General features: G+C 47.0%; 1 protein-coding gene across 9 annotated transcripts in view; it reads left to right on the plus strand.

Moving 5' to 3' along the window:
- Nucleotides 1-25,935, plus strand: part of RAB11FIP4 (RAB11 family interacting protein 4) — a 125,474-nt gene that overhangs the window by 90,201 nt on the left and 9,338 nt on the right. For 3 of the 9 annotated variants that reach the window (XM_040530306.1, XM_040530313.1, XM_040530311.1), the window contains 11 exons: nucleotides 13,006-13,229; nucleotides 16,510-16,701; nucleotides 18,233-18,367; nucleotides 19,850-19,885; nucleotides 20,806-20,905; nucleotides 21,261-21,364; nucleotides 21,912-22,052; nucleotides 22,607-22,688; nucleotides 22,987-23,124; nucleotides 23,629-23,787; nucleotides 24,141-24,284. In XM_040530306.1, coding sequence (XP_040386240.1) covers nucleotides 13,006-13,229; nucleotides 16,510-16,701; nucleotides 18,233-18,367; nucleotides 19,850-19,885; nucleotides 20,806-20,905; nucleotides 21,261-21,364; nucleotides 21,912-22,052; nucleotides 22,607-22,688; nucleotides 22,987-23,124; nucleotides 23,629-23,787; nucleotides 24,141-24,284 — 1,455 coding nt within the window. Of the gene's footprint in view, nucleotides 1-2,382; nucleotides 2,455-2,799; nucleotides 3,005-7,982; nucleotides 8,058-10,062; nucleotides 10,084-13,005; nucleotides 13,230-16,509; nucleotides 16,702-18,232; nucleotides 18,368-19,849; nucleotides 19,886-20,805; nucleotides 20,906-21,260; nucleotides 21,365-21,911; nucleotides 22,053-22,606; nucleotides 22,689-22,986; nucleotides 23,125-23,628; nucleotides 23,788-24,140; nucleotides 24,285-25,935 lie in introns of those variants that run through there. The other 6 variants (XM_040530308.1, XM_040530312.1, XM_040530310.1 and 3 more) reach the window with 6 other exon arrangements.

Here is a 25,935-nt window from a genome sequence, read left to right on the forward strand (position 1 = left end):
AAACATTTGTACTCATATTCTTAACATCTCTATTATAATAGTAGTTTCCACTGTTGCTTCTTTACCTGTTAAATATTTATTTCACATTTTGCTCATCACAAGTTATTGAAAATATAGCTGTGTTCACTAAATATTTTGTAAGTATCCGGAACCATTTCCCCATGGGCTGTGATACTGCCTGATCAGTGCAACAGTTCAAACACTTCTTACATCTGTTGGGAAACCATTAAAAACGTACTGTGCGTGTGGTTGTTTTATTTATGTTTGTTATTTATTCAGCAGTGAATCCTTGCCATACAACCACCTCTTTCAGATTGAATACTGAGAGGAGACAGATTTTAGAAGTGTCCTATTTAATAAGCAGTGATAGGGTCCCCAGCTCTTATCTTGTAATAACGGCTTTCCCATTAAGTTAATTCAATGAGTAGAAAGAGGGCTGGGAAGACTTTTTGATCCCTGTTACACCATTCCTCACCAGGACTAACTCAGTTAAACCAGGTAAGCTGCATAAATGGCTGTGAAATCAGAATACAATTGCTGTTTCTTTTAAATGTCACTCAGAAAAAAGCCATTGTGAAGAACAACGTGCCCTTCAAGTTCTCCAGAGTTATTTTGTAATACTGTGTGCTTAAAGACAGGGCTTTGTAATCCAGGCGTTGGGCTTTGCAGACAATCAGGAGACAGGCATTTAACAGCTGTACTGACCAATCCCCAGCAAAATGCGCAGCACTTGGTGCAGTTCCTCAATAAGGGTTTTGCTGTGCAGTGCACACTTGGATCATGGCACTGGTCGGGCAGGTGCTGTGGAGTTGCACTGAGCCGTTTGCACAGACCTGATTCTCTGCCCTGCTGGTGAGCAGGCTCACTGGGAACACGAGCACGAAGGGCTTAATTCTGCTCCACTGCAAGCCTCTCGTTTCGTGGGCAGTGGCACAGAATGTGCTGCCTGGAGCCGTGGTGCTGTTGGTAATGTAATTCAGGCTTCAGAGCCACACTGCAGCTGCTGGGAGTCCTGCTGGGTCCCACACGCTTTCTTTTCTCTTCCTTTTTTTCTTATTTTTTATTTTTAAACAATATTTTACATTTAGAAATCATTGGGTGTGATGAAGATGAGGACAGGCTCCGGCAGTGCCTGGGACAAGAGATGTGAAGCTGGAGATAGCTGTGTGGGGCAGGCAGATACCCGCTACCCACTGCTTCTTGTTTCCTCATTCTCTGCTGCCGGCAAGCCTCTCCTCTCTGGCAAGCCTCCTGTCTTGCAGATGCTGCACAGTAAAACCCAAAAGATTAGAGGATGCAAGTGTCCCTGTTTAAGCGCTGTTGACAAAGCGCACCCCCAGCAGCTCCGTGTGACTGTCTTGAAACACCCAAAATTAACCTTAAAAACAGGTTTTGGAAAGTGGCAGCAGGATAGGGGCATGAGACGCTGTCCTGTCCCAGTGCTGCTTCTGGTCGGGAGAGGTGTTTGTCTGTCTGCTGGCTCAGCAGGATGGGCTTCTGTCGCACATCGTGCTCTGGTGGCAGCTGTGACACTCAGTGTGGCTGGAGCCTGGCTCCTTGACTGAGGTTTTGCAGAAAATGTTTATTTGCACCTATCCCCGGCTGTGAGGCCTCTGCTGCAAACCCCCAGAAACAGGTCCGTGTTGACAGGCAGCGCAGGGCACACAATTCTTGTGAGGCGTGGTGAAAAAGGAAGTTACACAACTTCTCAGAAGTGAAGCAAATTTCAAAGAACGAAGTCTGTGTGAGCGTTCTCAGCCTTTTTGGTTTGCTTCTTTGTCTCATAACTGAAGGGATAAAGTCAGGGACAGACAAATGGCACCTCCTCACTGGACCTGGTTTGCTTTGCAGCTCTGAGGATGCTTCTGAGTAGCACCACCATCACGGGGGAAGCTGCCTGTGTTTTATCATCCCGGGGTTGTCTGAAGCGAGGTAACCAGGCAGCTTATGCTGGAAGCACACCCTGTGTCCATGCCACTGCCCGGGACACTGTCCTGGGCCTGGAGAAGCAAGCCTTGTGGGGACATGGCACCCTGGGACGAACTGAGTCAGACAGCGGGACGCGTTCCTGTGACCGCTTCATGGGCACAAGGGCCAGAGAGCATGGCGTGAGCAGGAAGACGGAGCCCTACAACGGGCTGGTAGGGGCTGTGCTGAAGGCAGCGGGAGCTGGGACACTGCAATATGGGACACGCCTTTGGCCAAGGCCGCCGGGTCACCCAGCGCCGGGGCAGCCGCCCCACCAGGCCCGCAGCGTGAGGGGACCAGGCCCGGGACCTGCGGGGCCCCGGTACCGACCGGCGCCGCCGGACCCCCCGGGTCGCCCAGCAACGGCGGGGCGGGGCCGCCCGCGGGGCCGCCCCTCGGCGGGGCGGGGCGGGGCCGGGCTGGAGCTGCCGGGCCAGGTGCGGGCGGCGGCGGCGGCGCGGGGCGGAAGGGAGCCGAGCGGAGCCGGTAAGGCGGCGGCGGCGGCGGGGGGCTCGGTGCCGCCGGGCACACCGGGAGCCCCCACCGGGGCTGCGGCGGCAGGGCGGGCTGCAGCGGCCGGCTCCGTGGCCGGGGGCTTCGCACCGTGCCCGGGGCTGGTAGTATCCATGCCCTCTGCCCGGCCCTGGGGCCGGTACCGCCGTCCCGGCCTTTTTTTATCGGTTACACGGGGACGGGGCTCGCTGCCGAGCCGTGGGGAATGGTGGTGAGCCCGTGGGTGGCCGTGCTGGAGGGGCCCTGCGCCGTCCCGGGCGGCTCCCGGTGCCCGGCCGGTTCCTGCCGGCGGTGTGCTTGGGTCTCGTGAATGCTCTCCGCACCGAGCCGTGGTTGTGAGCGCCTCGTGCTGGCTCCAGGGTGCCGCCGGCACAGCCAGCGCCAGCGGTGAGCGGCTGCCCGGCACGGCGGCCTGCCCTCACTGCCCGCACCGCCTGCAGCCCCCGTGCAGCGCCCGGGCTGCTCCTGCCTCTGACCCACGGGGCCCGGTGGTTCGGGGCCTGCGCTGCACGCGCTTGGCAGGGTAAGAGAGCATTTCACGGCAGAGACCTTCCTCTGGAGCTCTGGGCGGCGGGAGCGTAGGAGGTGCCAGCAGGTCTTGGTCCCTGGGTGCATCCTCCGAGACAGCGACGGGATGTCACGATGTTCTGTCCTGTGAGGAAGCCACCTGTGGTGTCTGTCCTGGGGCAGGAGATGCTGTGTGACAGTCCTGGGTTGGCAGCTCTGTGTTGCTGCTCTGATAACAGCAGTGATCTTCGTCTGTTCCAGCAGGTTTACACGGTTAGGGGCCTTTGGGGGCCCAAACAACAGTCTCTCTGGAAAAAACCTCCTGTTACTTGGCTGATGTTAAGGAGGCAGGACGGATGAGGGAATGCTCTGAAATAGGTTGAGAGTTGGTGCCCCAAATGTGGGCTTTGTGGTACCTGGGTTCAAGCCCTTATTTCAGCAGAATCTGTGGTGCTTTCAATCCCTTTTGATATATTATCGTAGCTGCTCCCATTAAAAACGGGCTTTCTCCTGTCAGATGGTGACAATGTGGGGTTGCTCGCTGCTGCTGGCGGCGGATCGCCCTCCCCTGATTGTTCCTTGGTCCTCAGCACGGCTCCAGGATGAAGTGGGATCTTGTTGGCAATGCGAGGGGCTTTCTGCCTGTGGCCCTGCGGATTTCAGGTGTGGGTGGAAGAGCATAGTGTCACCCCCAGAGATGTCCAGTAGTGTGGAATATTGCTCACGATGGGTGAAGGGGGCTGTGGCTGTTCAAACTGAGGAGCTTGAGCTGTTCCCATGCTAGACATGGCAGCCTTTAAGCAGTTTAAAACTTTCTTTGAACAGGCTTCTTTCAACTTTGTCACTAGCAGAACTGTTGCAAATGGCAACAAGTCTCCAAGAAGGCACCTGATGTGCAGATGCTTCTCAGCAGCAGTTGCCGTGCCGGGGCTCTCGGCCATGTGCAGAGGCTGCAAAGCAAAGCGCTTCCTGTGCCAGAACAGCAAGGGGAATGGGATAGCTTTGCTTCAGTTACTGATTAACCAGTCTGGTTGCATGTGTGGGAGCACACCTTGAGCTTAACTTTTTGGGTCCTGTGAATACAGTGTCTAGTGAAATATTTGACGTGGTTCTAAAGTGTAATCACGGGTTGCTGCTGAGTTATCTGCTATCCCAGCTCTAATGTTCTCAAGGGCTTGCTGTGTTTCGGCAGCTGACCCCTTAAATTCTGAGGTGTAGCATAATAATAATCTAATTCCTGTTGTTGTTCCCATAGTCATTTAGGTTGGTGGCTGCTCTGAACGTGAGACAGGCTCTTTAAGTGCCTCCTGACAGCCTAACACGGTGTTTGGGGCATGGTGTTGCAGCTCCTAGCGCTGGTTAGTAGCAGGGGGTCTTTCACTACGGCTCTGCTTTGGATCTTGTTTTCAGTGTACAAACTAATGTTGTTAGCAATTATTTCTTCTTGGTTCCTGTCTGCTTGGTCTGTGCAGCTCAAGAGTAGAAACATCCCCTGCCTGTGCATAGCTGCAAACTCTACAATAAGCCGTGCTTTTCTGTATTTTACCATATAAGTGAAAAAACACAGCCTGCTGGACGTGCCAGAGTTTACGATCGCTGGGATATTAACTTGTGTTTGTCGTGTTTCAAGCACTATGATGTGCTTGGCAGACTTCAAAAAACAATAAAGTGAAGCCCATCTACAAATAAAGATAACTCACTTCATTATAAGAAAACAAAAGAGCGGGTGAGTGAGTCTGTCTTTTATTTAAAAAAAAAAAAAAAAAAGCTTTTTATATACAGAGGGGGGACTGAACATTTTTCAAGTTCAGTACTTGCAGGCTGCAGTTCCAGTTCTTCCTGCAACAAAGACTCCCTAACCCATGGTTTGCTCAGCCACCAGCTGAAGAGCAGCCAAGGTCCTGGAGCTCTTCCTCCTCAGAAAGGAGAGCTCTTCAGAGCTTCTCTGGTATTTCTTAAACACAGGGTAAGCTAGTTTCTGGGCTTGTCTGTATTCAGACTGACCAATGGGCTCTGGGAAGTGTTTCCATATAAGCTAGAGCAAAGCCACATCCTTAATGCTTTCCCTCTGTTTGCCAACATAAACTACTCATTAGCAAGCATGGCTGGATTTCTTACTGTGCTGCCGGAGCTTGGGATGTTTCTCCACCCCTTGGGACCTGAAATCGCTCCCATTCCTCCTCACTATAGACTGCAATGTAACCTAACCCAGCTGGGTGGGAAGGCAAAAATATGATTTGTGAGGCAAAAATCCTGATTTCGTTGTTTATCTTCCAATGGCTTTATTTCCCTGGGTTTCCTGGAGGCCAGACTTGCTGCAGTATAGCAAAGAAATGCAAACAGTGTAGTTTCCAAATTCTTTGGGGAAAGGGATTTTGACCGGGGCTCCTGTATAAGCTTAAAGATAGGTAGAGTTGTCAGTGCCTGGGACAGCGTGCTTCCTCCCGTCCTTCATGCTGTGCCTAATGTGGCTCCTGGAGGGCTTTTTCCCTCCTCCTCACCCAGCAGTGGTGTGCAGCAGCACCGGGTCTGCTCCCGGAGTGCCTTACCCATGTGCCTGCAGCACCTGCAGGCAAGTATGATGCAGGTTTTTTGCTATTTACCATCTACCCAACTGGGTGACCTTGAGGCTTGTCAAGGAAAACAAGTACTGTGTGAGCTCGGCTGCCTCCTGAGCAGAAAACAACTACTTGCAAGGAGCATCCTGTAACTCACAGACTCGGTTATTAAGGAACTGAACTGCAAAGCAAATACTTAGGCTAAAGACACTTCTTTGCAAGCAGCTTCCAGCTCTGTGATGCAGAGATGTGTTCACTTCTAGGATTGCTTCAGAATAGCCCAATCTGAGCTCGCCTCTGACCCCGACTGCCTACTAGCTGTGAGCTGCAGCTCTGTGGTGCCTGCGCACGCATTGTGACACTGCCCTGCGGTTTGCCACGTGGTGCCCAGGGCTTGGCGGCCTCTAATTTTGTCACCAACTGTCCATGCCGACATTGATGGTAAATGGCACTGCTGGCAGTGTCCTGGTGCTGGTCTCTCTGGCACTGTGGCTGCAGGGGCACGCCTGAGCATCGGTCCTAGAAACGGTCCCCAAGAAGAGCATTGTGTGCTCCCTCCCGGTTACTGCTGTTCTGACTTCACAAATTGAGCTGTCTCATCTCAAGGCAGAGACTTCTCAAGAGGGCTAATTATGTCACGCTTATTACCTGCTATGCAGAGCTTCTTAGGCAAATGCCACGAGCTGTTTCTGGAGGTGTAGAGCAGCATTTCTTGAACCAGGGGCTGCAGCACCCCCGCTCCTGTTGGCACGGAGCTGCCCTTGTCCCTGGGTACCCTGCTCCCAGGCTGGGTATTTAACGGGGGCTTCTGCTGTGGGCTGTCCCAGCCGGTAGCTCTGGTGTAGGGGTCGTGGCACCAGGGGTCTAGCAGCTTGCACAGACAGCGTATCATACTAGAGATGTTACCAGGGACTTCTTCGGGTGATTAGGTCTCATCCCTGCTCTTACTGGAGTGGTTACCTTAGGAGTTTTCAAGTGACATTTGTGACAGCGACCAGCATATCAGCATGGTGCCACTTCACACTTCTGCTTTTTTAGGTATGAGAAAGAGAATGAAAGCTGCCTTGCAGCCCGGAGCTAAAAGAACCCTGATGAGTATTGGAGCAAAGTGCCAAATGGTTTGGTGGTTTTTTTCTCTGAACTCTGCAGCTGATGTGCTGGCCCCATCCATGCTGAAGGTGAAGGAATTGTACTTCTGCTCCTAACGCTGCAGGCTGGGATGTTTTCTTCTGCAAAGGGACGCTCCCTGCTTTGAACCTGCAGCGAGGACTGATGAGCCTCTGATAGCCCATGAGGGAGAAGCAGCCCAGGGAGCGATGGGATGCAGCTTCAAAGTACTGGGAAAGAGCCTTTCTTTTTATTGGTTCCTTTGGAGGATCAAATTATCTGTATGCTGAAGTCGTTTAATGTTAAGACTTCCAGAGCATTAGCGATGACCTGTGAAAAGGAGCGCTTAGATCTAGACCCTGTGGGTGGTGATGAGGGCTGGCACGTCCATTACGGCCAATTAACGTGACAGGTAGCAGAGTGTAAACAGCCCTGCCTCCTCCCGGCCTGGCTCCAGCCGCACGCTGCCTCTCTTCTCTCCTCAGCATGGGCTTCCTACCCAGTGCACAAAGCAGCCCTTCCCAACCTCTGCCCCCTGCCTGTGTGGTTCAGTGTCAACAGCCCAGAGGCTGAAGCTCGGGCGTGCAGTCCAACCCTGCTGTCCATGAATCGCACAGTTGTGCGAGATCCAAACGTTACCTTACACACAGATTAAAATTGCATGTCTGGCAGCACGCTGCAGCACATGCACAGCTTGCCCCAGCTTGGGCACAGCTTTCCAGGATGCTGTCCTGCACTCCATGCTAGATTTAGATCTCGAGAACAAATTTGCCCCTAGAAATCCCTTCCAATGCCCACAGCAGGAACACATGAAATTTTGCCTTAAATGGGGCTTCAAATATCAGACTGGAGTAACTAAACAGCTGGATGGAGCTATTGCAACAAACAAACTGATGGGTGGCCCTGTTGTGGCTTCTTATTTGAACAGCGTAGTAAAACAGCCATCCTCTGCACACTGATGCTGAACCCTCTGAGAGGTGTTAAACCCCCAGCTATGTGGGGAAACGTGCAGCTCTTTCCATGCTGCAGCAGGAGGTGTGGGGCAGCCCCGAGCCTTGTGCTTAGCCACAGCCGCGTGGGTGAGAGCCAGCAGCTTCCTCGGGGACGCTGGCACAGCAGCATGGTCTCGCGTAGCGCTTCTGCGTTTTCCTCTTACATAGTTTGTCCCCTTCCCAGTCAGATCGAGGGATGTGTCGGCACCTCCCAGCCTCTGCCCAAGCGCTGAAAAGGAAATATGCTGGGGGAGGAACCTGTGCTTCAGTTATAGCCAACGTAGTGTAAATACGCAACCATTTGTATGGGAGTGGTGTGTTTCTAGATTCGTTGGTGAGAAACGCCTCACGGCCTTCTTCATTACCCAGTAATTAGACGAACGCTCCCAACGCAGTGGCTGCTTACATAAAGGTGAGTGCCTGGGATTTTCTCCATGATGGATGTGCGACAGTAAGTAGTGTTTTCTCTGAGCCCACCAAGCCTGGCACACTTCCACGTGGTGCCTCTTCCCTTCCAGCTGTGGTGGGGGACTTTTCCTGCACTTGTGCTGGGAAGAAGCTGGAAGAGGAGGGTGCAGGGACTCCAGGCTTGCATCTGTCCCATGGCTAATGGATTCGGATTGTCTAAAGGGTGCAGGGGAAGGGCATGGTCCTGGCAAGGGAAGCATACAAGGCACTTCTTGTTTGTGGTGGTTCTGGCTCCTGCTAATTGAATCGTTTGGGGGGAAGACTTGGATCATCTCATCTTCCCTGCTGGCTCTGGAATGGCATGAGGGATAGTCTGTCAAAGTGTCAGAGGTGCTGGTGATTTGGCTGTGGTGGGAGCGAATTTTAACTAGGATCGCTCTTCAGCATGCGTGTACTGACGTAGGCATGCCATGTAGCCTGTCTGCCAGCCCAGTTACTTTCAGCTGCTTTGTGCGCGTATTCCAGGGATTGTTTCCAACCTGGGAAAGCCCGGCCAGGCCACTGCAGGCAAGGCAGAGATGCGTTCCTCTACCCACCTGGTGCTGGCGCTGCTTTCCTGCCCCGCGAGGACCAGAGCAGCCCATGGGAATCACCAGCTCCTGGCTCCTGCTTCTGGTCGGGGTGGCTGCGCGCAGGCAGGCTGTGCTTACTCATCTGGCTTCAATGCGGCCACACAATTGCCTCTCTTGAGGATGGGAATTCATTAGTTGCTGTGAAGTGGCCTCAGATCTTTGGGCAGCAGGTGCTTCTATAGAGCAAACTGTTGCTGAATATTCAGCAGTTGCTGTACGAGTGCCTGGCCTGCTGCCTGTGGAGCACTTGGAGACATCTTGAGCATCCAGTTCAAGTGCAAAGGACTTGCTGCTTTAGTGCTACCCACAGCGTTGTTGTGTTGGTGCTGTTTGAACTTTATTTTTTTAATGTGAATATTTCAAGATAATAAGCGCAACAATTTCATCTCTTTTGACTCAGCCAAGGAAGAAGGGAGCTGCCCAGTAGAACGAGAAGCACAGTGATTCATATTCAGGGCGTCAGATCTGCTTTCTCCTACTGGTTTCAGTTTATGCATGTGCACCGAGAACAAGTGACTCAGGACAGAAGTGTCTCCTAATCTTTAACATACTGCTTAGGTTCACGCCAGCTCTTTTAAGGCTACCTGAATAATGTTGGGTTTTGCCAAGCTCTAATTTGGGACATGAAGTCCTGTAGGTACCTACCCATGAAGGAGTAAATTGAGACAGTAAGTGGTGCATTCGGCGCCTCTCTTTTTTTTTTTTTTTAAAGGAGGAGTTTCATTCCCGTAGGTGTGGTCTGTAAACAGCTTGTGCTAGATGGCAGCATTGAAACTAGGTGCTGTGAGAACCTGTGATCGCTGAACAATTGCCCCTTTAAATAAATGTTTTGCAGCCTTAGTCAGCAAAGCGTGGATGCCGGTGTATTGTTGGTAGTGACATGCCCCGGTTCTGACTTCTTGTACTAGAGGCTTTCTTAACCTGTTGTACTTGCTTTAAAGGTTATTCTTCTGCTGGTTATTTAGGCCACAGAAGGAAAACTTCCTGTGGCTGGGTACCTGTGTAACGGGGACAGCTGCGCTTAAGGCTGGTTTCACCGAGCGAGCCTTAGTGGTGCTGCCCACGTCCCCTGCTCTACAGGATTTCTGTGCACATCAGAGAGATCCTCGTGCCTGGAAACACCACGTTATTACTGGTGGTTCTCCGCCTTGATCTCCTACTGCTTAACAGCTGAGCATATAGATCATACCCACAGAAAATGATCACGCAGGCTTCAGCCCCACAGTGGCTGTATCTGGTCTGCATTGTGCACAGCTTGCTGAAGCAAGGACCTCGAGCACCTAGATGTGAATCACCTGGAGCTGAGCCTCCCTGGCAGGGCTGCATTTTGTCAGGCTGCTCGCTTTGGAAGGGCTGAGTGTGTGCCTAGGCAGGGGGCCTCAGTGCTGTGGCTGCCAGGTACTTGGAGAGGGACAGTACTAGGAGGAGGTACTAGGAGGGCCAGCTTCCAGAAGGGCTTCTGAGGCGGGCAGTGAGGTGTTTCAGTGGTGTAGAGCAGATGTTCGGGCTTAGAAGGGTCACTGCCTCAAAGAGCTTGTTTCTTTTTTTTTCCACGGAGCTTGGAAGTAAATGTTTAGGAGCAGAATGATTAGGCTTTGAAAAAGAAAGCATGGTACTAACTGGCATGGGTACAGTGTGATCTGTGCTGTAGCTATGGATCAGAACTCTAACACCAGTAAATACGTGATGGCTGGGTTGACAGAAAGTGACAGAGAAGAAAAGTGAGCCCTCAGTCTTTATAGATGACACTGCATGTTTAATTGCTAATGCTCTTTTTTTTAAAGAGCATCTAGGATGTTATTATTAGTAACGTGGTGTTACCTACAGGGAGCAAGAACGGAGTCTTTCATGCTCTTTTTGACCTTTACTTTCTTGTGTTAATTTGTTTAATACCAGTGAGATTCGTCTGCTGTAAAGACTCCAGAAAAGATGTGCTGATGGGGAGGGAGGGCTGTGCAGGAGTCCTTTCTTTCTCTCCTCCCTTGATTTGCAAACCCGTACTTCAGGGATCTGCTGTGTGCTCCGTGCCTCTCTGCCCATCTTGGATCAGATTTTTACCAGCTGGTGCAATTCCATAATGGCAGTCAGGGCTTAATTGCATTAATTTTTTAAAGAGAAATGGGAGCTCTGTGCCTCTGGGGCTTAGCACAAAGCAGAACACTTAAGGGAAATGTTAGAGTAAATAAACTCTCCTGGATACTGCTGAAACATCTCAATTGCTCTTAACAATCTTTACTTTTCCAATACCTATTAAAAAGGTCTTACTGCTTGTGCTGTTTGTGGATCCCCAGGCACTTTGCAAAGAACAGTTGTGATCGCCCCTTCTTGCTTCTGAGGGTGCAAGGTGCGGGTCAGAAGATGTGCTGAAGAGCCCGGGGCTGCAGCAGGAGCAGGGCAGTCGCCAGCCAAGCAGCCAGCTCCCTGCGGAGGAGGGCTCGTGCCCACGCCGAAGGTGTGGTGCTGGCTCAGAGCTGGAAGTTTGACTGCATGAGGCAGTGAGGCTTCAGGAAATACCACGTGGATAGACCAAAAGTAAAACCTTTCGGACATGTCTTGCAATGGTACCGAGGAAATGTTTCAAGCTTACTAAGGCTGACACTGAAAAGGGGGAGAAAGCGTGTGTATGTGGGCACATCCCTGTACAGTGCTGAAGTGTCTCACTGGTGTTACCTGTGTACCTGAAAGACCTGTTGAGAAGTCAGCTAGAAAAGCATCCAGATATTTGCTCTGGGTGCCTGTCTGGAGATCCAAACACTGCAGGTAAAGCTGTCCTTTTGGCTGCTCAGATGTTCATTAGTTAATTAGGCTTGAGCAAGTGGGGATGCTCTGGAATTTCTTAATCATCAGTGTGCTAGGAATTTTCACAGTCGTAAAAATATTTCAGGAAAACATGGAAAACAAGACCTGCGTTTCCAGTAGCAGTTGTTGCAGATTTCAAAAACCTGCAGCCTATGGCTGACTCCTACTGTGCTGAGGTGGAAAAATGACTAAGAAAAATTGGTGTCACTGGTGTAGAGCACCACAAGTGCTATAACAGGGGATTTAATCCCCCATGGCACTAGCATAGCAGTGCCCAGAGGCTGCAGGGAACTGCCTGAAGCCATGGCACTGCCAGCAGCACCTCTGTAACAGCATGCCAGCAAACATGCTTGCCAGGAGGGCAGCTGGTGCTGTCAGCGGTGCCAGGCTGCCGCTGCCCTGGGATTTCTTGGAAGGAGCAGGGCAGGAGGACAGTTGGACCTAAATATGGACTATTTCTGTGAATGAAATGCTTTGTTACTTGTGCCAGTAAACTAAGCCTTAACTTGCTGGCAGTAGTTCAGCGGTAAAACTGCCTGTGGAATGAGCAGGTGAGCTTTGGAGTGGGGCTCCGAGTCAGAGCGTTTGCGTGCGTCGCTGCCGAGCCCTGAGCAACTTGTGTCTCGCTGGATGGGAACTGCCAAAGCAGTACTGTGCTGTCACATACCAGACAAAGGACGGAGTAAAATGTTAGGCTTCGTTTTCTCAATTAAGAATTTTTTGTTTGTCGCTCAAGGACAAGAAAACACAAAGCAGCTTGTCCTGACTATTGTGAATGTTCATGGGGCAAGAGGGGGAGGGAGGGGACGAGCAGCAACAGGGAAGTGTTGCAGCAATAAGGATGACGTCTTACTTTAGCTAGTACTTAATTAAGACTGGTTCCAGGAAGAAGGAACAGATGGCTTTGTGCTTTTTGGGGCTTTTGGGGGCTTTTCCTTAACTCTGCCTGTCTCCCTCCTGCCACTCTCTCGTGTCTTTGATTCCTGGTAAGTCTTGGTTGGTGGTGGCAATGTTTTAACACCTGCCAACTTCCCACCCCCTCCAAAATACAGATTTTTGCCCACCTGTGAAGACAGAGTAAGGTGTTACACTTATCTGGGTTGCTTTTGTTTAATTGATGATACATGACATGTGAAGTAACTGAGAGTTGGTCCTGCAGTAAGCTTCTTGCAAAGGATGCTTCTTCTCAGATTAAAAATCCTTTGAGGATATTTATTACTCTGATTGCATTTTGACAGTAAATTAGGCCCAAACTGACTGCATGTTATAACTGGGTCTTGCATCTCTCCTATGGAAGAGACAGCAGGTCGGGGCAGTGATCAAGCTCCTATGTGGAAGGTGCAAGCTGCCCTTGGGGCTTGCAGGATCTGGCCTTTGAAAAGCATGTCAAGCTTTTTGTTTTATGGCTTTAATACCACTCATGCTTATTAGGGCATCCAGAGGGTGGGTTACTGCTTCCCCTGTATCCTCTTAGCTGCCTTGGGGGATGATCTGAATTGCCTCCCAATTCTTCTTTTCCAGGGTGGTGAAATCCAGGACTGTGCCTACCTGGACAGCGAAGGTGCCTACAGCGAGTCGGAGCTCTTTCCTGATGACGACACGATGACACTAGCACAGCAAGAGGTTCACCATGAGTCTGACATGGACAGTGCCATCGAGAGTGCCCAGAGCTCGGAGGCCTCCGACGTGTGTCGGATCGAGGAGAAGGACGGTGTTCTTGGTGGCCTATTCCTGCCTGGTGACAAGTGAGTGGTGGTTTTGCCTCATGACAGCTCTGTTTTGAGGCATTTGTAAAAGGGCCAGGGCGGAAAAAGCTTTTATTTGACTGATCCCTCCAGAAGGAGGCTGAGGATGCCTGAAGGATTTAGAAACTTGATATCCTTTTAAAATATAAGGATGATAGATCTCCAGAGCCTCTAAGTGGCTTAGACAGTCTCAGCCCAGGCTTCTTTTGGTGTGTTCTGTGAACACCCATGGAACTTCTGTGTTGTGTGTCAAAGTGAAAACGTTGGGTTGTCCATCTCCAGAAAGGATCGCTTTATTGGCATCCCCACAAACTTAGGATCTTCTGTGTTACTGCCCTTTATGTGCTGGAGTTGAAACAAATCTTTCCACAACGTAGCACAATATGGAGGATGTTGCTTTAGCCTTTTTTATGTCTAGGTATCTGAAGACATGGGCGCTGCTGATCTGCTTTGTGACTCCATGTACCAAATTAATTCTGTTTCTAATTTTCCATGATCATTAGTGTTCAACAGTAACTGGTGTTTAACACAAGGTATCCTGCCATGTGTGTGTGTAACCATAGTTTGCTGCTAACACAAGAGTGTCTCAGTAATCCTAACTTGACTCTTTACAGGTGTGTACCCAGGGATGCTGTTAAATGCTGACTTGCAGGGGAAGGGACCCAAACTGGTGTAATCCTGCTTTCCACTGAGTTAATGGAGTAGCACAGGACAGAGCTCACCTGGGCTTGCTTTATAAGCCTCTGCCCTTTCTTCCTTATTTTTGGCTTGTCCTCTTGGTTTGTGCCTCTTGAGTTTCCTTCCTTGCTCAGGCAGTTGTCCTCTTTCCTGGGCCTAATCAGGTGCTCTCCATTCAGCCTCATTCCTGCTCTCCTGAGTTTCTCAGCTAGCTGAGATCTGGCCTTCTCCCACTTGCCCTAGCAACTCCAGAGACTTTGTCAAGCTAACTCCAGTTCTTCATCAGCCATTTATCAAACTTTTCTCCTTACTTTGCCATTCCCAGTTCTCTCTAAGCACCCACCCTTGCAGTGGCTGACTTTTACCCATATTGCTTTTGAAATGAGTATCTTTCCTCCAAACTGCGTAATTCGGGGGGGAATTCATAATTGTGAATGAGGATGGGATGGAACTTTGTGCATCCTGTACAACTCCATCTGGGTAGGCTGGGAACTACTAAAAGCTACAGTGCTACTACTAAAAAATCTTGCTTTATCCATCAAGGCCTACTCAGCTTTGGTAAATTTGGAAAGCTTCATGCTCTTGTATTAGAAGTAACAAGAGAGGTTTCTGCCTTGGCTCAACCCAGATACCTGCTTGTTGCAGAAGCAGGTGGATTGTGCATCAGTTGTGTGTCAGCACTTGGCAAAGTCCTGCTCTGAAGAACAGAAAGTAGCTTTAGAAAAACACAGGCAATCTGAAAGCTTCCTTTAGAAACTGTTAGAATGGGAAAACCAGCTTCTTTTAGCAACTCCCTTAAAATGACTGAGCAACTCCTAGGAATTTTCCAGTCTGAGGCTGATTATGAGTTCAGGATCCATCCTGGCCATGGCCTGTTTCAGCCCAAGCAGCTTAGAGTTTGGCAAAGCTTACCAATGAAAAGTTCTAAGCGACACTGCCAAGTCCAGCAGTGGTGACTGATTGTAGTGTAGCTGCCATAAGAGAAATAAGAAAGGACAACTGTAAGACTTAGCCAAGTGTTAGGGTTAACAGGCTGCCAAACAGCAGTCTGTTAGCAAGTGGTGCTGTTCAAGGACTGTCTGTGCAGGAGTGTGGATTTTATTGACAGTTATATGTTGTCATCCCAACTGAGGCCTCATCATCAGCCTCCAACCTTGGTGGAAGTGTTATGAGGAGCTTCTTCCTAAATTGATTTAGTGTAACAACACTGAGATGAAAGCACTGCAGTTGTAATTACGCAGATTGTAGTTGCCCAAAGTCTTCATCAATGCATAGTATGCCTGTGGCACAGCAGCTCTTTATGAATAGATGAGTGTGATATGTCAAGCTTCTCACTAAGCCGTCTCCTAGCCAAGGAGCCTTGTTAAATGAAAGTTTGTTCTATTTCTAGATGATCATTCCTATCTTTCATGATCTTCATCCTTTGATAATGTGCCAGGCTTGACTTGCTGTAATTTCTGTTAGCGTAAGTTAGATAAATGAAGTGCAGGTTGTAATGGATCTCCTCAAAACAGAAGCAACAGAAGAGTATACATGTGTAATGCTGGCTGGCTTCCTCTTCTACTAATTTCTTTTGAAGGGAGGAGATACACAAATAATGTTTGTGCCAACCACCAAAGCAACATGGTTGTGTCTCATGTTTACAGCTCCCCAGCATGGTATTACAGGAAGAGGAATCTCCCTGTTCTCAGAAAGTGCAGGGCATGGTTAGGAGGCTCAAGGCAGGTTCAGAAAAGACACCAAGGAGATGATATGGGTGAGCTGCTGGAGGTCAGCCTCAGCTGGGAGCTACCATACCTGCAGCAGGCGTCGTATTGGTCGTGGTGTGTTAGTTGTGGTGTGCTCGGCGCTGCTCTGCCAGCTGCTTCGGGCTGCCTGGCTCTGCTGATCCTCGCACAGGTTTGTGTACCTGCATGGTTGCTCTCAGGTCACGGGGTCCTGCTGTTCTCTACCTGTTTGGCACTATCTTGGGTAATTCTGTGGTAACACAGCAGCCGATTCTTGGGGTCCGTATCTCCTCTGAAAGATACATTTTGTCATGACAGAAAGAAGGGCTGGGATCCAGCCTCGATTAGGTCACATCTCTGGTTTTCGTGACTCTCATTCCAGGCTCGTCTGGCACGTGGTGAGCTGAAGCTGTTTCTGGCCACACAAAAGAGAGTGGCTGAAGCTCACGGGGTGGGGGAGAGGGTTTATGGAGATTACTGGGAACTGGTTGTGGAATGCAGCGGCTGCCTCAGTCTTGCACACATCCCTTTCACTGCCCCATGCGTTTTGGAGACGTCTGCACAGTTCCTGCATCAGCTGAAGTCCCATAAGCAGCAGTCTTGTGGAAATGGTGGCTGAGGATTGTGAAGCTGTACTATTTAAACTGCAGTGGCTGGTGTCGATGCAAACCCGTCTCACAGATAGCTTGTTTGTAGGTTCTCATGCTTTTGTCTTTCAAGACACCATGACAAATGCACATCAGGTACGTTTGTCACTTCAGTTTTTTAGTGGGCTACAACTTCAAATGAGGGGACAAACTGAAAAGTGGAAGACTCCATGTGAGGTTAGATGCTATCAAAGTCAGCCTTCCAGACGTTTTGACCTCTTGTTTCAGGTCAAGTCCTCACAACCCTTCTGCAGCATCTGACCTCTCCACTTACTCCACCGCCTCTCTGATAAGTAATGAAGAACAGTTTGAAGACTATGGGGAAGGAGATGATGTGGATTTTACTCCCAGTAGCCCATGCCCTGATGATGAGACCAGAACCAACGCCTACTCTGACCTTGGCTCATCTGTATCTTCCAGGTTGCTCCTTATTCATTAAATTTTTTTTCATTTTTTTTGTTCTTCTCTGAGCCTGGGTGACCATACCAGGATTTCCAGTGGTAATAGACTTGCCTTTAAAGAAAAATACGATCCGTTCGTTTTCTGCCCTCCAATTGACAGACTACACTTGATAATCAGAGTTATAGCAAATACATTGCTTCTGGTAGCTACTGTTGGGTTCTGCCGAAATAACTGCTGCTCTGCTTGTAGAGTTTTCTTTCGATTGCAAGCAGCAGGTATCACAGTTAGGGGGTAGTATTGGAAGTTACCTGCTGTAAGTCAGATACCAGCTTAGTGCTATGCACCTAGTGCTATGCACTAGCCTTGGTGCAATGGAGAGAAGATCTGCAAGAGCTGTTCCTCATTAGTGTTTTAATACTGCAAATCCTTAATATTATCCTGTAAGATGAAGTTCTGTATACAGACGGTCTGGTGTGAAACAAGCATCTATATTGACTTAGAATGTCTTTGAGAACATAAGCAAGTAGTTGCTGTCTGTTAGGAGCTGGAAATGCTGCCACAGTCCACCAGTTCCTGGATGTAACCACACTCTCGGTAGCTTTTATGTCCTAAGACTGAGTCAGTTGCTGATTTAAAATCCTTCTCCAAGCAAGGGAGTGGGTGAGCAGGGTTCGGGAAGAGCCAAGCATGTTGAAGACTAGGATTTGTCTACTCGAATCACTAGTGCATGAAGGTCTTGTGCTTGATTGCTGACAAGCTCACTGCATCCCACTGTTCCACATGCAACCCTGGCGTGCCACCCCATGTTTCACGGACCTCCATGATCCAGCCTCACCGCTGCCATCACGATGCATGCAGAGCCAGCATCCCTCTGTGCTGCCCTTTCATGATAATGGCTTGTGTTCTTCATCCGTCATTTTCTCAAGCTTATGCAGTCCTTTCCATTCCTGGGGCTCTGTGCATTTCATGCCATGATTGGTCTTTTTTTATTTCAGTTTATTTTCCCTTTATCATGCAAAGAGCTACTGTTATCTCCTCTTTAGACCTATGTCCACCTCTCCCTACCCCCTCATTCCAGGGTTCCCTCTCCCTTACCATCTGCGGGGTTTCACGTGATTTCTTCCTGCCAGGCTACTCTGTTTTCATCTTCCTGCCTTTCTCCTGGATGAGGGAGCCTTCAGGTTGCATGCCACGCAGGGGCAAGATAGGCAAGAAGAGAAAGGGGGACACTGCTGAGGTGGAACATACTACTGTAGCTGCTTTTGCTACATGTATCGCATGGGCTCTGTGCATCTTGTGCTGTTCTTCCAGTTGTCCAAACTGGTTCTTTCCACTGATACCCAGAACATGTCTTCTGGAAAGCCTCAACTCGGTCAATTAGAATTGCCCTTAAATGAGCATTCCTCATCATCACCTCTAAGACAGATGGGCCCTGGAGAGAGGTGGTTCCCCACATCTCTCGTCTGCGATTCTGACACACAGCCAAGAGGCAAAACCTGCTCAGGGTTGGTTACTATAGCCAGTAATCTCTCTCCTTTCCTGCAAACAGTGCTGGCCAAACACCCCGAAAAATGAGGCATGTTTATAACAGCGAGTTACTGGATGTTTACTGCTCACAGTGCTGCAAAAAGATAAATCTGCTCAACGATTTGGAAGCCAGGCTGAAAAACTTGAAAGCAAACAGGTAAGCAGCCTATTGCACTGCTTTTAGCAATGCTTCCTTGAAATACAACCATCTATTGGCAGGAGGGGAGGAAGAAAAACTCTCTGCTTCCCTGTGTCCCATTCGGTCTTACACACATTGTGTTGCTCTTGCAACAGCTGTTTCTAGTAAGAAAGTCAGACCTTGACATCTAGCATGAACAAATATGCTGTTCCTCATTAAGTAATAAGTATTTTTTCTGTCTTGAGTGTATTAATGCTGTCTATGCCTTAAACATTTCAACCAATGGGCTCTTTGATGACAGAGTGAGAGTGATATTTCCAGGATTTTTTCCCAGGAAGTGGGGTCTGCGGTACTGCTTAGTGCAGATCTACGATCAGCTTTGTTTTTCTCCAGGTAGGAAGGAATGATCTTGGCAGATCCTTAGCTAATGTGTATAACTTTACATATACCTCTCATGAAGCTATTGGTCAGCAGAAGTGCTTCAGTCCTGTGGCGTTTTTTCCCTCCTAAAGGGAACTTGAAAAAATGATGAATCCTAGGGCAGAAGTGACTTTGGGGCTCTTTGTAATTTCAGCTTTTCTTACGTTTCTATCCCTGTTACTCCAACCACTTCTAAGCTGTGCTGAGCACTTAGAAGGAATCCCTCACTTCCAACAATCAGATGGGTTTTTTGAAGGAGATTATTCGGTGAGCTTCTAGCTCCCTCTAGAAACTGAATGTAACTCCTGCCGGTCTACATAGTCCCTGGCTCAGAGTACAGTGCTCAGAGCTTCTTCCCTTGATGACACAGTAGCATCGTACTTGATAGGAACATTGTTCCTGCCCTAGCAAGGACTCTGCTAAAACCCAGACCATGCCTAGCTAGACCTTTGGTAGTTTTTTGAGTGAGGTTGTACATACCTGGCTGAAAGAGGGTGATGCTCTAATACAGAGCTTTGCGCCCAGAGATGTGGCATTTTGTCAAGAGATGCAACTGGATATTTTGATTTGGTTCTAGTGCTCTTGTCTGGAATCCAGTCCCTCCTATGGATAATACTAGTCTTTAGATGCAAAAGGAAACTAAAAATTGAGAGCATCTCAGTTTCTGTGCTGAGCTGGGAAACATTATGGTGAAGGATAACCTATCTGTTTATAAAATCATCTGAAATTTGGGAATCCCAAATAAACATCCGTTACTAACTCAGTGTCCTTTTGTGATGTTTCTAATGTTAGCTTCACTCTGATTTACACTGACAAATTTCTGCTAAATATAACAGTACTTGCAGATTGACATATTAATGATCACAGTAACTTGTGGCTCCACTCATCTTCACATTGTTAATAACTGCAGATTTTGATTGAGTTGTCTCAGAACATCGTTCACAGAACCTTTTTTTTTTCACTAAGAAAGTCAATAGTATGTTTCATTGTGCAATTCAGTTGAAGATTAAACTGAGATTGAATTCAACACTGATCAAATAAGTGTTTAATTCCTGTATCATGCCTTCTGTATCCTTGTAGCCCTAACAGGAAAATATCAAGCACAGCTTTTGGAAGGTAAGTGTCTTCAACTTTTTTTTTCTGAATACTTGTGGAATCAGCTGTAACAATTCCATAACTGGGAGTAGGAGGAGAGAGGAGGAATAAGCTTGGTAAAGCAAGCTAGGCTTTCAAGGAAAGAGGCCTATATTTGGGTAGCAGTGTTACAGAATGTAGAAGTTACTTCTAGTCTTGGAGCAGGTCCCTGGACTGGGAAGAGCTCTACTAAGAAGAACACAGTTGCTCGGTTGTCTGTCAGTTGTTTTCCTTTAAATTGTTATTCCATCATTCTAGCTACTGCTTCTTTCACCCTCATAGTACAGGACTTTTTGTTGTTTTTGTTGCTAAAACACAAAGGATAGCAAGAGCATGCCTTTGGAAAGGACATACATAGTCGTGGTCTTCCTTCGGCTGAATAAACCAGCCCTGGGCTGGGTAGGGCTGGAAGTTTCAAGAATATTTTAGATGCTCTCCAGTATTATGTATTCTGACAGTATTCTCTATTGGGAACTGAGATTCAAATTTCTTTTTTTTTTCCTGTTTTTAAAGAAGCTCTTACTGTATGAAAATTTCTAGATTAGCTGTACCAACCAGTGCACAGTGGTAACCTTTGGATTTCTAATAAGGCAAATATAACTTGGTATGTAGTGTGAATAAAGCTAAGCAGGCTTAAAACAATGCTAATGCTGGTGACAGGTCCTATCAAAAAGAACAGAGAGCTTACACTCTGGAACTAATGTCATTGGTTGTGCTCAGTATGACTTCATTTAGCTACCAGTCTCTTGTAAGAGTTGTGCTTAAGTAGTTGTAATTGTCATTGAAATGATTGCACAGATTTTAGCATTGGATGTTGTAAGTGCAAAGCCAGGCTATAAGACAGCACCTACACTCCTTTTCCTCCTTCCTCAAGTAAAATAATTATCCTTCTGATTTTTCAGACAGCTCTTCCACAATAGCAACTTCAGCAGCAGTAATGGCAGCACAGAAGACCTGTTCAGAGACAGTATAGACTCCTGTGATAATGATATAACTGAAAAGGTAAGAAGCTGTGTGCATTGCAATTAATGTACCTAACCAAATCCTGCTCGAGTCGTATATCAATTGAGGAAGCTGTCTTTCTCACAGTTACCAGTGATATGAAGTAGTTCATTCAAATTGTCTAAGCTATTCCATTAATATTAAAACTCTTTTTCACAAAAATGAAGGAGCTATGGAAGTACAGATCTAGGGGCACTGTATTGGTACCTCTTTACTGTGTATTTGCGTTGATCACCTTGAAGGGAAGTATACCCTCTTTTAAATGGCTACCATAGCAAAATGTCAATTAGAAAAGGTGCAGGGGTGTATGAAGAGATTCAGACTCTCAATTCTTCTTTTCCACTCTCCCTTCCAGGTAACATACCTAGAAAAAAAAGTTACAGAATTGGAGAACGATAGCCTAACAAACGGTGACCTGAAGAGCAAACTGAAACAAGAGAACACGCAGCTAGTTCACAGGTAATGAAGCACAGAGCCAGTTCTCTATCATGTCACAGCAGTGCTAGAACAAAGTTGGAGGGAAAGAACATGTCTACCTGTAAAATGTGACCGAGTTTTCTGCCTCAATACTGATAGAACAAAGCAAGGCTTCATGTGAGAAGTGGAATAGGGCTGCCTTGCTGAATTTTCAGCAAACAGAGGCACATTTCTAGTGCAGAGAGATGTTACTAACTCATATAGAACAAGCTCTTTTGTTATAAGGCAGGTTACCATTGGGTTTTATAATGTGCATAGGAAGAACAGTAGGCTGGTGCTGGGGAGAACAGATAGACTTCTTGAGACTGAAAATGAAGGAATAATAGATGAACTGATACTACTTAATTCTGTGCATGTTGGGAAGATTAAATACCAAGAGAGCTACTGGGAGAGGTTAAATGTTGAGGAAGATGGTGAAGTAGAATGGAATAAAGAAGTGAGGAGGGAAGCAGGCAATGACGTTGCATGCATTTTTTTATTTTTAAATACGTATGAATCTGCTACTGAAAATGAGACTTGGCTTCCTTAGAGTTCATGAGCTGGAAGAATTATTGAAAGACCAAGAGACATCAGCAGAACAGACCCTGGAAGAAGAGATAAAGAGACATCGAGAAGCATATAGCAAGTATGAAAAAGAGAAAGGCACAGAAATTGAACTGCTAAACACAAGGTAAGAAACATCTTGGTCCCACCCAGGACAGAGTACATTTTTTTTCTCTTCCTCTTTCTTCTGTATGTAAATGTAGGCTGATCACACCCAGACAGCGCACCGGTGGTTAGAGGGTAATAGTTCTACAGAGTAGCCATGCAGTTGCATGTCTACTACCCTTTTTTGCCCGGTCATAGAGGGTGGTTTACATTAGTGCTTTTATACATGTGGCCCATGTAGACAGCTTAGCTGGTTACTAGGCATGGATTCAAGGAGGGAGTTGGGGCCAGCTGTACCAGACATTTGTCTCTGTATTCATTTCTTTATACTTAATTCTTTTTAGATATCAGTTGTGATGAATATAAGAAATCGCATGTCAGCATAGCATTTTTGGCCCTAAAAACAAACAAACAAAAAGGAACCCAATAACTCATGATAAAAATGCCAGGATTAGAAAGGTTTTCTTCACTGGTCTTTCTGTCAAGTGCAAGCAAAATAGCTTTTTAGAGCATGTTGTTTTGTATGTCTGTATTCTTGAAGAGACATTTGCTGTAAGACTTGTATTATTGATACAGGGTTCAGCAACTGGAAGATGAAAATGGTGAGCTGAAAAGCACTGTCACACGACTGAAATCGCAAACAGAGAGATTAGATGAGGTAATGAAACTCTCGAGTGCTGATTGAGTCCTTGATGTCAAGTGCAAATTGACAGCAGCTTGATTTGTGCAAAGGCAAACTCCTATAGTGATTTGCTCTGGTTTTGTAACTGGCCTTCCCTAAATGGGAATATGAATGGGATTGGAGCATTGGTCACCTTTAGTGGCAGAAATGCCCTGAGACATGTGCCAGTTTACCTGTCTATATGTAATATAGATGTGTCTATAGATTTGTGTTGTAAAACTGAGGATGGCTCTTGCATTTGCAAGCTAGCTGTGAAGTCCCCCATTTATTCCAGGAGAGGCAACGCATGTCAGACAGGTTGGAGGACACTAGTCTGCGACTGAAGGATGAGATGGATTTGTACAAGAGAATGATGGATAAGCTGCGGCAGAACAGACTGGAATTTAACAAGGAGAGGGAAGCCACGCAGGAGGTAGGTGTGAGGAGGGTTGTAAGATCAGGCAATTGCATTTTATCTGCATGGAAGCCATCTGAAAAAGTATAGACAGACAGGATGAACACTGAAAATACAACATCCAGTGAATATATTACTGGATTGTATTTCTATGGGAGGGATACCCATACGGTGATGAATGTTGCAAGAATACTTAATAAATGACAATCCCAAAGGGTTTACAACTCTTTGAGAACTTGAAGTCTTGAATGCGTGCCATAAGATTGCTTTTCTAAGCTTGCAAGGAGAATTATACCTCTCAGATGCCAAGCTTGGATATCAGAGCCTCTTCCAGCTCTGAAACAGTGTAGGTGATTTGCCCTTCCACAGAAGGCAAGAGGCTGTATTTAGGAGTGTCTGGCCTTGACCAGGCTTACACAGTGCTCTTGTCACAGTGCAAAGGTGCAGCAAAAAGATGGCTGCTGCCAGGGAGGGCTGGTTATGCAGAGACTGGAGAGACATGGCCTTATTGTGTGTCTGCAGCTCATTGAGGACTTGCGGAAGGAACTGGAGCACTTGCAGCTCTACAAGCTGGAATGTGAGCGTCCTGGACGGGGGAGAAGTTCTTCATCCAGTGTGAGTGAATTCAATGCCAAAACCAGAGAGGTGGAAATGGAGCATGAAATAAAACGGCTGAAGCAGGTGAGCAGGGAAGGGCCTCACAGTCCCTTGGTGAGTCCCAGTGAACTGTGCAGGACTGCTCTGAAAAATGCCTATAGCTGCACATCCTAGGATGCTGCTTCTAGGTTTTTGTGTCCTCTCCTGCTTCCCCTTTAAGTGCAGGATGTGCCTGGCATTCGTCTAGGATTTATTTGTACAGGAGATAAAAGTTGTGCACCTAGGAAACACCTGCAGTTTAGGTGGGGACAACTTGCCACTGGTAAGAGAGTTGCGAGCTTGCAGCCTTACTGTATCTCATCCACACTAGCTGTGATTTTTTTTTATGAATCCTTGTAGGAATAACTTAAAAGGAATGTCTTTTCTTCCTTAAATAGGAGAATCAGAAACTTCGTGACCAAAATGATGATCTTAATGGACAGATCCTTAGTCTGAGTCTTTATGAAGCTAAAAATCTCTTTGCAACACAAACAAAAGCCCAGTCATTGGCTGCTGAAATTGATTCTGCATCAAGAGATGAGGTAATATACCTTTTTATTAAGTACTAAATCCAAAAATCTATTTTTTTTTCAATTTAATTAACTGCCAAAGTTAAATTGTCTGAAGATGACAAGAGAACAACAGAAAAAATAGTTTTGTTAGAAGTTCAAGAGTATTAGAAGATTGATTTAAATGAACAATGGTTTAGGGGCTCCTTTTAACATAACTCTTCCATTTCTGCATCTCAAAGTTGGAATTACTAGAATCTCAATGAACTGTTTTACAATGTATTTATTTTAACATCTATCTTACAGGGGACTGTGGTATTATGGCGTTAACTTCATATAGACATTGCTGTAGCTAGTTAATTAAATCTTCACTTTCCATTCTAAATTTAGTTCTAAGTTACTTCAGTAACAAGCTTTCACTTAGATCTAAATTTGTGCTGTAATAGAGCTGAATTCTTGCAGAAGTAGGCAGTGTGCAAGTGATGATCTGGTAATGCTTTCAAAGATGTTGTAGGAGACTGTTTGCATGTGGGCTGCATCAAGCTGGTACAGCTTCCTTTAATCTGCCGGACAGATCAGGAGATCAGGCCAACAGAAACGTAAGAGTTCCCAGGGAAAAAGACAAGTTGGGGACGAAAGAGTTTAAAATGAATTGTTTGCTTTTATGCTTTGTTTTTTTTCTGGACAGAACTTCCCATTTCTTCTTTTAAGACGAAACTTTCTTACCCAGTTTGTACTGGAATGGCCCTGTTAGCCTTAGTCCTTGGATGGTTCCCTTAAAGTGAATTACATACTCAAATTTCTTGCTGTACTGTGAAGAAATGGGGTTTAACTGTTGCACTCTAATTGAGTAAAAGCAAATTGGGTTTTGCTATTGTCAAGGCATCTTTATTTCTCCTTCTGAGTCTCATGGCTCTGGCTCATGCAGAGAATACCCAGCACTCCTCTAAAGGAGCAGTGTGCCTTGCAGCTGTGGCCCAGGCTTAGTAAACCTCCCAGACCAGCATAATGCTTTCCCATTGTGCTGGTTATCCTGGATAATCAAAGTGAAGGTGAGAGGCTGCAGGTTCAGTGTGGGACTTCCTTGCAGGCTAATGCAAATGGGCACCTGAATCACATTAGCTTTAGGAGGATCTGGGGTTTTGACACTTCTGGGTAGCTTTGACAGCTTGACATTAAACATGCTGTGTATAAAAAAGCAAGCTGTTTTCAACTTGGAAATGTTAAAGGGCCTTTCACAGCTCAAAGGTCTAGTGAAACACAATATGTATTTAATGTAGGAGTATATGTAGCTAAGGTTAGTGAGTGTTTTTTTGTTTGTTTTGTTTTGCATGGCTTTTAGGAAAAAAAAAAAAAAAAAAAGAGAAAAAAAAACAGTATGCATATGATACAAAGGGAGCTCCTGTTGTTCCTAGCCCAAAACACTGAAATCCATGTTCTGCTCAGCAACCTTCCATGCAAATCTACTGAAATCTAAAGCAAGCTGGGTACAATGAAGTTTCCTGCATTGAGATGAGTTCTTGCTCATCCATGGTGCGGCTACAGGATGGATTGGTGTGCTAGATGTGGAATTTGTGTTTCAAATGACCTGCCAAAAGATACCTGGTGGTGACTGCTTACGGCTTTCCTAAATAATAAAGGTCTTTCATATGCAAATCCTTTCTAACAGAGATAAAGGAAGAAG

Source organism: Cygnus olor, chromosome 18 (genome assembly GCF_009769625.2).
Source record: "Cygnus olor isolate bCygOlo1 chromosome 18, bCygOlo1.pri.v2, whole genome shotgun sequence".
NCBI classification, from domain to species: domain Eukaryota; kingdom Metazoa; phylum Chordata; class Aves; order Anseriformes; family Anatidae; genus Cygnus; species Cygnus olor.